The following is a 14,633-nucleotide window of genomic DNA, read 5'->3' as shown; positions in this document are numbered from 1 at the left end:
ACTCCCACAGGAAAATCAAAGAGACATCATTGTGCGATTCAAGAATTGGGAGGACAAAAATTACCTATGGCGAAATTTGAGAGGGAAATCGCCAATAGAACATGAAGGAAATCGCATTCAATTGTATCAAGCTCTATCACAAAACTTTGAAAAGGAGAGCTCTAAAACCTTTATTAGCAATTTTATACGAAAATGATGTCCAATATAACTGGGGTTTCTCTTCATGTCTAATCGGCAGGAAAAATGGACGTACAGCTAGGTTGAGATTTACAGAGGATACCACGGAATTCTGCAGGAAACTGGAGATCCCCCTACCGAAAGACTCCATCTAAAATAAGATTTAGACATATGGACCGGAGAAAAGGGTTTTGGAGATTAAATGAAGATCTTATTGAAGACGAAGAAGTGGGAAGAATAATAAAGACGGAGATAGAACAATACTTTAAAATAAATTACACACCAGATGTGTCAAAGGCAACAATTTGGGAGGCCCATAAGGCCTACACCCGGGGGAAAATTGATCTCCATTGGAGCTGGGGAAAAAAAAGAAAGAGAATCAAATATGAAAAACACAATAACGGAATTACAGGAGTTGGAGCAAAATCATAAAACACAAATAGACACAGATACATATCAGAAAATTATTATAAAAAGATGCCAACTAAATGACATGATGGAGCAGGAAACTAGAAAAGTATTTAAGAATGTGGCGAAAGAAAGGTACATGTGGGGGAATAAACCTGGGAAATACCTAGCAAAAATATCAAAGGAAAAAAAAAACCTCTATATTGAAAAGATTAAAAACGAGAAAGGGGAAATGAAATATAAAACATCGGAGATAGCTAACGCCTTTAAAACATATTAAAGTGCATTATATGCAATTAGAAATAAGGAGACACGGGGGCGTGGCCTGGAGCTGCATGGGATAGGACGCAAGGCAGCAGAGCTCCGCCGACAGTCTATCCTTAAGAACAAATCCTGAGATTTTATCCGAATTAAAAGACCCCAAATTGACCCTGACTGCATCACACTACTGCTGGGATCATGTCACCGCCGAAGAAGCCAGCCGCAGCGACCTCCAAGCTGGATCAATATCGCCGACAGGAGAAGGAGAAAGAATCCCCTGGGCAAGATGGCGGCGCCACGAGGGGAGAGGAGACCGCTGTGAATTCAGACACAGCAAAGGTACTGGAAGCCATAACCATCTGCCAGGAAGCAGTGGCTGCATGTCAGTCTACACTCACAGCACGAATTGAAGAAGTGAAGGTAGATATTTCCCTGGTGAGACAGGATTTTCAGAAATTGAGAGACAGAGTCACTGAGGCTGAAACCAGCCTGGGTATAGTGGAGGAGTCCCTCCCCCCTCCAACACTCCACAGAAGCTATACAGTCACAGGTTAATCAAATCCTGCAAAAGCAGGACGATTTTGAGAACAGAATCAGACGCTGCAACCTCAGATTCATAGGTCTCCCTGAGGGAGCAGAGGGGGGTGATTCTACCACGTTCCTTGTATCACTGCTTTGCGACACTTATGGCAGAGAGGCCTTCTCCTCCACCTTTGTTGTGGAGAGGGCGCACCGCATGTCGGGCAGACCACCACCAACTGGAGCGCCCCCACGCACATTTATAGCCAAATTTCTCAATTTCAAAGACAGGGATGCCATACTTCGTCTCAGTAGAGAAAAAGGCAATATCCCTTTTGGTAACAAAACGATCGCGGTATTCCCGGATTTTTCGGCGGAAGTACAACGTAAGCGCAAAACATTCATGGAAGCCAAACGAAGACTTCGCATCAAACATGTAAAATATGCGATGCTTTTCCCAGCTCGGTTACGCGTGGAGGGAGATGACCGCGTTTACTTTTTTGATGATCCAGAAGCAGTCATTTCATGGTTGGAGCAGAGGGAGGATCGCAGATAAGTAATTATGTCCCTTACCCTGTGCCTCAAAGTTAATACGCTGCTCTGATGCATCAGCTATACACCCCTGAACACTTCTATACCAGGGAAAGGGGGCTATGTCTTGCATATAAACATTGTTTTCTGCTTTTGTTACTTATGGAATGGAGGATGCTGTAATATGTCAGTGACCACGATTGGAACAGTGTGCATGCCTGCCTGACCACAGCAACCATACTGTACACCTCTGTGCGAATCTATATAAAAGAAAAGGAGCAACCGCCTGCATATAGACATTGCTCATTGATGCTGTTGCTCTTGCGGTACAAAGGGAAGATACTTACCAGTGCACAAGCCTAGAACAAGGTGTACAGTCGCTAAATTACAGAAATTTTGCCATGCTCCTTTAAATATTTCCAACTGGGAGAGAGGCAGTGGGATGCATTCAAACATAGCTTTCTGAGACTGCTGACTCTGAGATGTGAGATGTTGCACTATACCAGAAACTATGCCTGGAACAATTTATTTGACTTCTCTAGTGTAACGCCTCCTACATGGCTGAGGGTGACACTTTTGCATAAGCATTGTAGTTTGGTATCATTATACAAGGTTTACGGGGGGGAAAGGGGGGAAACAGCCCCCCAACTTTCATACTAATTCTGGGGTACATATACATTCATTATTTGTTCTCTGAAAATGTATGCTCAACATTTCCCTCGGCGGAGGGAAGCACTATGCCTATGAGCTCACAGTAGCAGTGAGCATAGTCCTACTCAATGCTACGTTATGCAGCGTAAAGCCGCCCCACTAATCACAGTTTCCAGCCTGGGAGGACATGCATGGAATATTGCTGTAAAAGCTGCGTTTGCGGATACCAATACAATATGGGGTTCGCTGTACGGCTATCAAACGCCCTTTTCTGTATTTGTTTAGTTAGTGCAGTTCTCCTATCAGGCTGGACAATGTTTATGCCATGTTGGCAGTTTAGGGAAATAGCCCGCACCAGTTGGGGGCAGTGCAGGGCGGGGAGGGGGAATGTATGGTTAATAAAGTTACAAGGCAAAGTCTTTTATTATGTACAAACCGGTCTTTTTGGCAAACATGGGGTAATAATGACACTATTGTTGACAGTTACATATTGGAGATTGCTTCTACCACCAACTAACTCTAAGGGTGATCCGAATCCTGGGGCTGATCCCTATAAGTACTTCACCCCATGGCCTCATTGAAACTAGTAATATGGAATGTGCGAGGGGTTAGGGATCCAATAAAAAGATCAGCTGTTTTTGCTCAACTTAAAAAGCAAAGAGCTGATGTGGTGGTACTGGTGGAGACCCACGCAGAAGGCTCGGTACAGAGGACACTTAAACGTCCATGGATGGGATGGGCGTACCACTCAGTGCATACCACACACTCTAGAGGAGTATCGATACTAGTCACTAAAACCACACATTTTGAGCTCCAGGGTTCGGAGACAGACCCAGAAGGTAGATATATTTTTCTGAAAACTAAAATACATGGTGACCCCATACTATTACTGGCGTATTATGTACCACCCCCATTTCAGTTCTCCACCCTGACTAGGGGATTTGATTTCATGGCTATGTATCCTAATACACCAGCTATATGGCTCGGTGATTTTAATACTGTGCTAGACCCAACATTAGACAGACTAGCTGGACCCCTCACTACAACTACACCCCAACACCCAACAAGATTTGCAAGGCTCCTTGACGACTTTAATCTAGTCGACACATGGAGATATAAACACCCCACACTAAGAGCCTACTCATGCTTCTCCACTTCACACAACTCTATGTCCAGCATAGATCTTATTCTTATATCCAAAATACTACTCCCTAGATTGTTGGAAGCGGGATTTCACCCTAGATCACTTTCTGATCACTGCCCATATTGGGTCACACTCTCCTTACCACACACAAGACCTCCAAATTCATGGAGACTGAACCCCTTCTGGCTGACTCTGTTTCCAGAAGATGATGATCTCGCTATTGAATGGGACCAATTTTCTGTGATTAATGGCGAATTCGCATCACCGCAAATAGTTTGGGAAACATTCAAAAAACATGCACGCATGATACTTATCATGCGTATCAATAAGCTGAAACGCGCTTCTGCAGTAACTACTGACATCGCAACTAAACACTTACAAGAGGCAGCGAAGGCCTTTTTAATCGATCCCACCACAGACAAAGCCAATAGTCTCAAAATATGTTCCAGATCATTAGATCAGATACACTATGAAAAATCCAAACGCAAACTCTTCTTCCATAAACAAAAATCATTTGAATATGGAGGAAGGGCCGGGAAGCTACTTGCATATATGGTGCACTGTGAGGAGAGACCCCCCGGTGGTGATCTCCCTTCGTTCACAAGATGGAGTTTTGGTGACAGAGCCTACAGAAGTAGCATCCTTATTTAAATAATTTTTTGCTGCTCTATACACTACCACAGCTCCAGATGATGTCACCTTAATGGAATCTTTTTTAGCTGAAATATCAATCCCTAAACTAACAGAGGAGCAAATGAAAGAACTAGAAGCCCCTTTAACAGGAGATGAAATAACTAGGGCGATCGCTGCATTTCCCAGGTCTAAGGCCAAGGGGCTCAGATGGCTTGCCTGTGGAATTCTATTCCACATACTCAGACCAATTGATCCCTAGACTACTCACATTATACAATTCCATATTTGAAAATTCAGACCTCCCAGCCTCTATGAGGGAAGCTACTATAATACTAATTCCCAAACCAGGAAAAGATCCACATCTTCCGGAGTCTTATCGTCCCATTTCCCTGCTTTAGGTGGATATTAAGATTCTTGCTAAAATTCTTGCCATTCGCCTTAATACAGTTATCTTGTCGCTGGTTCATGAGGATCAGGCTGGATTCATGCCAGGGAGAAACACGTCTTTCAACCTCCGGAGGCTGTTTATCAATTTCCAAACGAAACATGATAATGTTGGGTCCAGAATAGTCGTTACCTTGGACACAGCCAAGGCATTCGACTCAGTCGAATGGAGGTACTTGTGGACCTGCCTGGGTAAGTTTGGGCTAGGTCCCAGATTTATAAAATGGATCCAGCTCTTGTACCAGGATCCGGTAGCGAGAGTTCTGGCGAATGGATGGCCCTCTGAACAATTCCCTCTATCCAGGGGTACGAGACAGGGATGCCCGCTGTCGCCGTTGTATATGCACTGGCGGCAGAACCCCCTGCAATAGCTATACGGGAACATCCAGGAATAGTGGGCCTACGGGGGGGGGGGAGATAATGGAAAAAATAAGCACATATGCTGATGATACCCTGCTGTATCTTGATGACTCTGAAGATTCCCTACCACTAGCACTGGCCCTTATAGAGCGATTCGGCGCATTCTCTGGACTCAGGATTAACTGGGACAAATCCCAGATACTTCCCCTAGACAGCTTTCCACCACCTAAAGATAGGGCTCTACTTCCCCTACAGAGAGTAGATACCATAAAGTACCTGGGAATACAAACCACCCGCATCCCATCAGACTACATCCCACTTAATATTACGCCACTGCAGGAAATGCTCAGACAAAAGACACAGGCATGGGCCCGCCTCCCACTGGGAGTGATGGGACGAATAAATTTAATAAAAATGGTCCTTTTACCAAAGGTTCTATATATGCTTTGGCACTCACCTGTGTATTTGGTACTTAAGCATTTCAAAATACTTGAGACTCTCATCAAACCGTTTGTCTGGGGCAACAACAGGCACAAACTCCCTTGGCATAAATTAAAACATCCAACGGATCTTGCCGGAATGGCATTACCTGATTTTAATACATACTATGTAGCGGCCCAACTTTCGCAGATTTTCCATATAGATAAAATAGACAGGGATAGATTTTTACACTCTCTTTGTCCAAAATGGACTAGGCAGACTCTAGACTCCCTGGTAGCAATAACGGGTGAAGGAAGAGACAAGGGCCAAAAGAAGGACCGAAAATCACTTTTATACCAATACAGGAGGGTGTGGGAGATGGCCTCTGATAGAATGAATGTTATGTCTCCACATAGCTGCACTCATCTTTGGCATAACACGTCCCTACCAGAGTTTAACCTTCTACATGACAATAGAGTATGGAGTTCAAGGGGAATAGTTTATCTGGCTCAAATCACTCATAATGGAAAACTGAAGTCTTTCAATAGTTTAAAAACAGAATTTGCACTGCCAGAACAAATGTTTTACAGATATATACAATTGAGACATGCATTTCGTGCGCAATTTCCCCTAGATGATCTAAACTTGAATGATAACCCCCTACTGGCAGCAGTAAAATGTCCTGACCCAAAGAAATTAATTTCACAATTCTACAGCATGCTAACACTTCCCCAGGCAACTTCATCTGCATACGCACTAAAGACCAGATGGAAGGGGGAGTTGGGCCCCCTAGAGGACTCTGAGTGGAGTGATGCACTTGATACATGCAAACTAGTGTCTCCTAAATTATCGGACCGCTTAACCCAAATTTTCATAACACATAGAGCGTATCTCACACCTCTTAGAGTTTCTAAATACAAAAGTAACCAATCTACTAATTGCCAAATGTGTAGTCAGGCAGTGGGTACTTATTTTCACCTATTGTGGCAATGCCCTAAGATCCAAGCCTTCTGGATGCAGGTGGTGCAGTTCCTACATGATAAAATGGGCTCCCCCATCACGCTACAGCCAAAGCCATGCCTTCTGGGAATTTTTCCAGACCCAGATTTTGATAAATTCACAAAAATATTTTTGCATGAAACGCTTTTCTCTGCTCGCAAAATCATAGCCAGATTTTGGATGAGACCCACTCCGCCGGAATTTGTGCAATGGCTAATAGAAATTAATACAGTTCTGCCATACAAGAAACTAATGTACTCTAATAGAGGGTGTCCATCCAAATACGACAAGATCTGGGATAGGTGGCTGAAAACCCCCGAAACACGTGTATAATCAAAAATCCGAACATGATAGATTAAACTGACCCCCCCCCCCCTCCCCGTTGTCTCAACTAAATATGGTGGATCACAGATCTCTACTGTTTACTTCCATCCCCTAAAATTTGAACGCACAATGGATATAATGAGTGTTAATAAAGCCGATTTTACCTTACCTCGAATGTTATATAGAGTCGAATGGCTGTATACGACACAAATAATATTGTACTAGGCCAATATTCATAGAAGTAAAGAAAGCAAAGGTACGCCTATAATTGATAACCTTATTTATTAACTTAGATGACTGTCAAGATGATCGATTGTATGTAATCCTCTTTTTGTTCAATAAAAAGATTTTGCCGGAAAAAAAAAAAAAAAGAAATAAGGAGACACAAAAAGAGGAAGAGATTAGAAGATCTAAAACACAGGAATATCTAGCGTTAACCAACCTAAACTAACAGTAGAAAGCGTAGAATTATTAGATGAACCAATCACCCAGCATTAAATCTATAAAGCTTTAAAGTAAACACCAGGGGGGAAAGGCCAAGGCCCAAATGGCTTTTCAATTAAATATTACAATAGATTCAAAGAACAACTTGTCCCAGAATTATGTAAATATTTGAATAGAATTGGTGAGAACGAGGAAATAAGAAAGGAATCCCTCCTGGCAAATATCACTGTCAAACCAAAACCAGGGAAAGACGCTATTTGCTATAACTATCGACCCATAGCGTTATTAAATGCTAATATAAAATTATATGCAAAAGTTCTCGCATCGAGATTAAAAAACTTTTTGCCAGAGCTGATAAACATTGATCAAGCCGGTTTTGTACCAGGATGAGAGGGTAGGGACAATAGCATAAGAACCTTGCTACTAATGAAAAAAGAGAAGGAATGCAGGCCTCCGATTATCTTAACCACTTCAGCCCCAGAGGAATTTACCCCCTTCCTGACCAGAGCACTTTTTGCGATTCAGCACTGCGTCGCTTTAACTGACAATTGCGCGGTCGTGCGCCATGGCTCCCAAACAAAATTGATGTCCTTTTTTTCCCACAAATAGAGCTTTCTTTTGGTGGTATTTGATCACCCCTGCGGTTTTTATTTTTTGCGCTATAAACAAAGAGCGACAATTTTGAAAAAAACGCATTATTTTTTACATTTTGCTATAATAAATATCCCCCCAAAAATATATAGAAAAACATATTTTTTTTCCTCAGTTTAGGCCGATACGTATTCTTCTACATATTTTTGGTTAAAAAAATCACAATAAGCGATTATTGATCGGTTTGCGCAAAATTTATAGCGTTTACAAAATAGGGGATAGTTTTATGGCATTTTTATTAATAATTTTTTTTTTTTTAAATGGCGGCGATCAGCGATTTTTATCGTGACTGCGACATTATGGCGGACACATCAGACATTTTTGACACATTTTTGGGACCATTGTCATTTATACAGCCACTAGTGCTATACAAATGCACTGATTCCTGTGTAAATGACACTGACAGTGAAGGGGTTAACCACTAGGTGGCAGTTTAGGGGTTAAGTGTGTCCTAGGGGCGTGTTTCTAACTGTGGAGGGGATGGCTGTGTGTGACATGTCACTGATCTCTGCTCCGATGACAGGGAGCAGAGATCAATGACACTGTCACTAGGCAGAATGGGGAGATGCTTGTTTACATTATCATCTCCCCGTTCTTTCTCCCCGTGAGGCGATCGCGGTTATCCCCGTGGCGATCGAGTCCGTGGGACCCGCGACTCGACTCACGGAGCTTGCCGCTGGCCGCCTCGTTAAGGGGAACGTACAGGTACGTGATTCTGCCTGTACGAGCCCTTCTGCCGCAGGATATCTGCGTGAGGCGGTCGGCAAGTGGTTAATATCGATCGATGCCGAAAAGGCATTCGATTGAGTAGATTGTGGTTTTATGACAGAAACACTTCGGAATATAGGGCTGGGACCAAGATTTATGAGATGGATAAGTAACCTATATAAACATCCTACGGGTCAGGGTCAATGGGAGTATGTCGTCCACCTTTGAGATGTTTAATGGTATAAGACAGGGGTGCCCGCTCTCGCCACTCCTGTATGTAATCGCATTGGAACCATTATTAACGAAAATACGCAATAATGTAGATATAGGGGGAATAAAACTTGGAGAAGAAGAGCATAAAGTCGCAGCATATGCGGACGACATACTCCTATATATGACCAAACCAAGGCTCCTCTCACTACCATGCCTAATAAAAGAGTTGAAAGAATATAGCGCACTCTTGAACTTTAAGATAAATCCTATAAAATCTGTAATACTGAATCTAGGAATAAATATAAAAGAGGAAAAATTACTACAACAAGAATTTCCATTTACCTGGGAAAGAGAAGAAATAACATATTTTGGAATTAAAATAACAACCACCAAAGATAAGCTATATCAAGCTAACTTTATCCCATTACTCAATGAAATTAAAACAGAGATAAAAAATTTAGCAAGAAGACCAATCTCATGGACAGGAAGAATAAATATGCTAAAAATGGTAATCCTACCAAAAATAATATAAAAAATTCCAGATGCTCCCGATAGGAATACCATCAAGTTTCGGTAATAAAAACAATATTCCTGAAATACATTTAGCAAAATAAAAAACTGAGGGTAAATAATTTATTAACTAGAAAAAAAAAGAAAGGAGGGATGGCACTCCCGGACATGGGTAGGTACTATAAGGCAACTACATTAGCCAGACTAGTGGAATGGGCTAACTTAAACACTAAAAAGAGATGGGTAAAAATTGAAGACACACTTTATGGGACACAACTTCAAAAAATTATTTGGATACCACCGAAATATAGAACACATAGTAAAACGACACACGAGATAACTAAAATAGTACTTAAAATATGGGACACACTATATCATAAAGAAAAATGGAAATATAATTCACCATTAATTTCATTTGTGCCCACAAATTTTTCACACCAGGGAACGGTACACGGATGGGAGAACAAATGGGAAATGCACAACTAAAGGACATTATAACTCACGGGGAAATCATGACAAAACAGGATTTAACAATAATGCATGGGTGGTCTTATTAAAAGAATGGGAGTACCTACAAATAAAACACTTTGTAAACACAATCCCACAACCAATTAGAGAGGAGAAAGAATAAACACCAATGGAAAAGCTCTGTAATGCAAAGAACCCAGTAAAACATGGAATATTGCAAATATATGAAATCCTAACAGGACTAGATGGACATGGGACCCTACCCTTTATTGAAAAATGGGAACAGGATATGGACCTAAAACTAGAGGAAATGAAAATGATAGGCGCAGTTTACAACTATGCATCTGATATAACTACGATAGAGGAAAATTACAAGTGCTTGGTACGTTGGCATTTGACACCAGAAAGAATTAATAAAATCCAGCCAAATAAGTCCCCACATTGTTGGAGAAATTGTAAACAAGGAACAACATTGCACATATGGTGGGAATGCCCAGTGATAAAAGAATACTGGCAGGGTATACTAGATTACACAGAGACGATAACAGGAGAAAGGATTCCCCAACACCCCTGGAACTGTTTGTTCAACGGAACAACTAAAACAAGGAAACGATATAAAAAAACTTTGGTTCCGTTCCTGCTTAACGCAGCAAAAGGCCTTATCCCTAAAAAATGGCTGTGCGTTAAGAAGCCAAGTATCAAAAAGTGGCTACAGAGAGTGGACCATATTAGTAATATGGAGTACTTGTGCAGTGCAGAGCAGGGACAGATTGGAAACTATAGAGCAACCAGGGCGAAATGGAGACTATTTAAAACGTCAGAAAAATATTTGCAGGCAATGATAGAAACAGGTTAAGGTAGAATGATACAGAGGATAACAGATCAATAAGGGAGAGAGGGTGGGATATGTTTTTTTTTTTTTTAGATATAAATGTATAATGTTGAAATGTGACATGACTATTTTTGTTTTGTAATTTTATAAAATTAATAATGAAGAATAAATTATATTAAAAAAAAGATTACTTGGCCAGCTACTGCATCTACAGTCCTAGGCATTGCCTGTTTCTTTGTGCTTCTTCAAAAAAGCTTGAGCAGCACATCTTAAAAAAAGAATCTGCTTTGAAATCTTTGCCTGTGGGAGACTTGCTGATGCAGTATAACTGCCTTGTGTTTTGTTGCTGTGCTCAGTCTTGCCATGGTGTATGACTTGTGACATGAAACTGTCTTCCACAACGTCACCTTAGTAGCAGAGTTTGGCTGTTCCTCATCCAGTTTTAAGCCTCCTATACAGCTGTTTCTGTTTCAGTTAATGACTGTGTTTCAGCCTACATATGAAATTGATGATCATTAGCACCTGCTTAGTATAGTTAGTTAGTCATACACTTGGCTCTAATCCTACAAAATACCTGACTTTGTGAAAGTGTGCAAGTGTAAGAAGTTATGCTGGTTTGAAGCCAAAGGGTAGTCACACCAAATATTGATTTGATTTGGATTTTTCCCTTGCTTGCTCACTTTACATTTTGTAAATTGATAAAAAATAAACAATTAAAATATATATTTTTGAAAGCATTCTTACTTTACAGCATTTCTTCACACCTGCCTAAAACATTTGTACAGTACTGTGTATAAATATATATAGTCATACTTGCCAAACACATATGCAGGCTTTGCTTCCTTCATAACAGTGCTTCACAATGGTTGTGTCTTGCTTGATGAACTTACCTCAGTGCAGGTCTAACAAACAATAGATTTATTAAAAACTATAGATTCTCATCAGTTTCTAAAAATATGAAACATCCAAAATGCATCTGGTAGCCAGGGATCATGTCCTTTTTGACTAGGCTTTACGTGGCACATGTGTGCAAAGGGGTGGGGTCTTTTTATTCATTGCAAGAAATGAGTACATTTGCAGAAAAGCATTTATGCCGCGTACACACGGTTGGACTTTACGGCAGACTTTGCCCGGCGGACGGGATTTCATCGGACAATTCGATCGTGTGTGGGCTCCAGCGGACTTTGTTTGCGCAAAAGTTGGACGGACTTAGATTTGAAACATGTTTTAAATCAATCCGTCGAACTCGAGTCCGGTCGAAAAGTCCGCTCGTCTGTATGCTAGTTCGACGGACAAAAAGCCACGCTAGGGCAACTATTGGCTACTGGCTATAAACTTCCTTGTTTTAGTCCGGTCGTACGTCATCGCGTACGAATTCGACGGACTTTGGTGGATCGTGTGCAGGCAAGTCCGTTCATTCGGAAAGTCCGTCATAAAGTCTGCCAAAGTCCGCCAGGCAAAGTCTGCCGTAAAGTCCGCTCGTGTGTACGCGGCATTAGCCTTGATTCATCGCATTTTCTTTCCTTTTCCCAACTTTAACTTTCTTTTAATATGTCCTTTCAAGAGTGTGAAAACCTTTTCTTTACTTTATGTCATTTTAATACTGTACTTTATGCTTTTATCACCTTGTATTCAAAACCTGCTTGCTGCTGTAAAACTAATGCATTTGATATGTTCTGCTTCATATATTTTATTTCCCTTCGCTCTTAGTAGAGGAATGAGATGCATATCCCTATTGACGTCAGTAAAGAGCTCTGTCATTGACCACTTGGAGTTGCTGTGTAGCATATAGAAAACATTTTTCTTTCCCATAAGTGACATATGTTTTCTCTGCAAACACTGGAAACATTTTACATAACACCATGCCACTTAGGCTATGGACTTTACTGCACGGCTGAACCTGTCTAGTACAAGGAAAGTTTTATGACTGTGGAACATTTTCTTACTAAGCCATGTTTGTTAAGATGCAGATGAACCAGCAAATACACTTCTCGTGACCCTGCAGTGTGCCCAGACTGAGGAGGAACTGAGGCCGGCTGTCAGGGAGCTGCACGTTGGCTGTATACGCACATTGTTATCATCAGCTAAAAAGGTAAACAAGTACAATGACTGGGGAAAAATTATGGTCAGTGTAACTAAGCAGCATGAGGTCCTAGCATGAGACTTCCCAGTTAGCTACGTGATTTAATAATCCTACGCACATGCTATAAATAAGCCAGATGCATACACCAGTTCATATGATGCAGCTGAAAATACAAAGATGTACTATTCCTATTAGACTTTGTGCCAGTTCTCTATTGCCCTCAAAAGTATGTTTCTTAACTAGACTTTTGACATATAGGACAGTGTGGTGGCACTTTATATCCTCTCTTTAGTATCCATAAACTTTGTTACACTTATGACAATCAATAAAAGGAGCAGCGCTGTGAATGTTAAAGGCTTAAATTAGAGCCAATATAGGTATAAGTGAACCAATGTGATTCCCTTCTATTTGTTACACTTATATTTTCCATTCTTCATTACATAGATTATACATATGATATATCACATATATTAAAGCGTTACCAAACCCAAAAACAAAAGTTACATTTATTGTAGCTTGCTGATCATTGGATTTGGCGGCTTCATTCATTTTCCTTTTTTTTTTTTAAGTGGTTGTAAATCTCAGACATGAAATATGAACAAAGCATATTCCTCTATAATTTGTACTTGTCTCAATTAAGAGCACTAAGGCCCCATTTACACCTCAGCGTTTTGTAGCTTGACGCTCCAAGCTCCAAAATGCTGGAGGAGAAAAAAATATATTATTCTCTATGGAGTTGGTTCATATCTCCACTCCAAGCTGCCGGGAGCCAAACGTCTGAGGTTTAAAAAAAGTTCTGGAGCTTTTTTTGTAGCTCAAATTGGGCAGATTTGCACTTTTTTTTTTGGTGCGTTTTTATCCCCATAGAAATGAATAGATACTCAAAATTTGCGTGTTTTTGTGCGCTTTCACGTGTTTTCCCATGCGTTTTTGTGCAATTTTCTGCTCAATTGCAAAAATGTAAAAAAATAAATTGTAATAATATATGAATAAATAAATGTTAAATAAATACACAAATAACTAAAAATCAACATAAATAAATATTAAATAAATTAATAATATGTAATAATAAATAATAATTAACCCCTAATCTTAAAAATATATTAAATCATTATTATTAATAATAATAAAATAATAATAAACACCCAAACATGAACAAAAAATAATAATAATAATTTATTATTATGATTATTATTAATAATACGATTATTATTAGTATTTATGTTTTGTTTTTTTTTGTGTTAGGGTGTTTATTATTATTTTATTCTTTTAAAGGTTAGGGGTTAATTATTTATTATTACATAGTATTCATTTATTGTATTTATTATTTATGATTTTTTTTATTTATTTGTGTATTTATTTTACATTTATGTATTATTATTATTATTATTAGTAGTAGTAGTAGCATTAACACCCTAACCCTAACAAAAATAAATAAATAAAAAGAAGACCGTAAATAAAATATTAACCCCCTAACGTGAACCCCTAATCTAACCTTAACTCTAAAATAAAATTATAATAAGTGAATAATAATAATAAAAAAAGAAATAAAAGCTGATGGAAAAGCTAAAAAAGCTGAAAAACGTAGCAACAAATGATGCAACAGATGATTGTTTTCTCTATTGGCTATTTAAAAAACGCTGTATAACAACGCATAAAAAAGTGTCAAAATCATGCAAAAAACGCTGGAAAAACGCTTAAAGACGCTACGCTCAGGTGTGAATGCAGCCTTAATGCTGGCCATACACTATACAGAAAATCGGCCGAACACATTTTAGAAAAACGAACGTTCGACTGTGACCGCAAACGATCGTGCCATCATGTAATGACCGATAAATTGTTCAGTGGACATG

At 39.9% G+C, this 14,633-nt stretch overlaps 1 protein-coding gene across 1 annotated transcript in view; it reads left to right on the top strand.

The window, feature by feature from the left end:
- CFAP74 (cilia and flagella associated protein 74) overlaps positions 1 to 14,633 on the top strand; it is a gene marked incomplete in the record, with an annotated part of 325,669 nt that overhangs the window by 303,375 nt on the left and 7,661 nt on the right. Inside the window, 1 exon segment of the mRNA XM_073602977.1 lies at positions 12,662 to 12,789. Within this exon segment, the coding sequence (XP_073459078.1) occupies positions 12,662 to 12,789 (128 nt within the window).

Source organism: Aquarana catesbeiana, linkage group LG10 (assembly GCF_042186555.1).
Source record: "Aquarana catesbeiana isolate 2022-GZ linkage group LG10, ASM4218655v1, whole genome shotgun sequence".
Taxonomy (NCBI): Eukaryota; Metazoa; Chordata; class Amphibia; order Anura; family Ranidae; genus Aquarana; species Aquarana catesbeiana.
The sequence above is the reverse complement of the archived record's forward strand: the minus strand, read 5'-3'. Positions and strand labels throughout refer to the sequence as shown.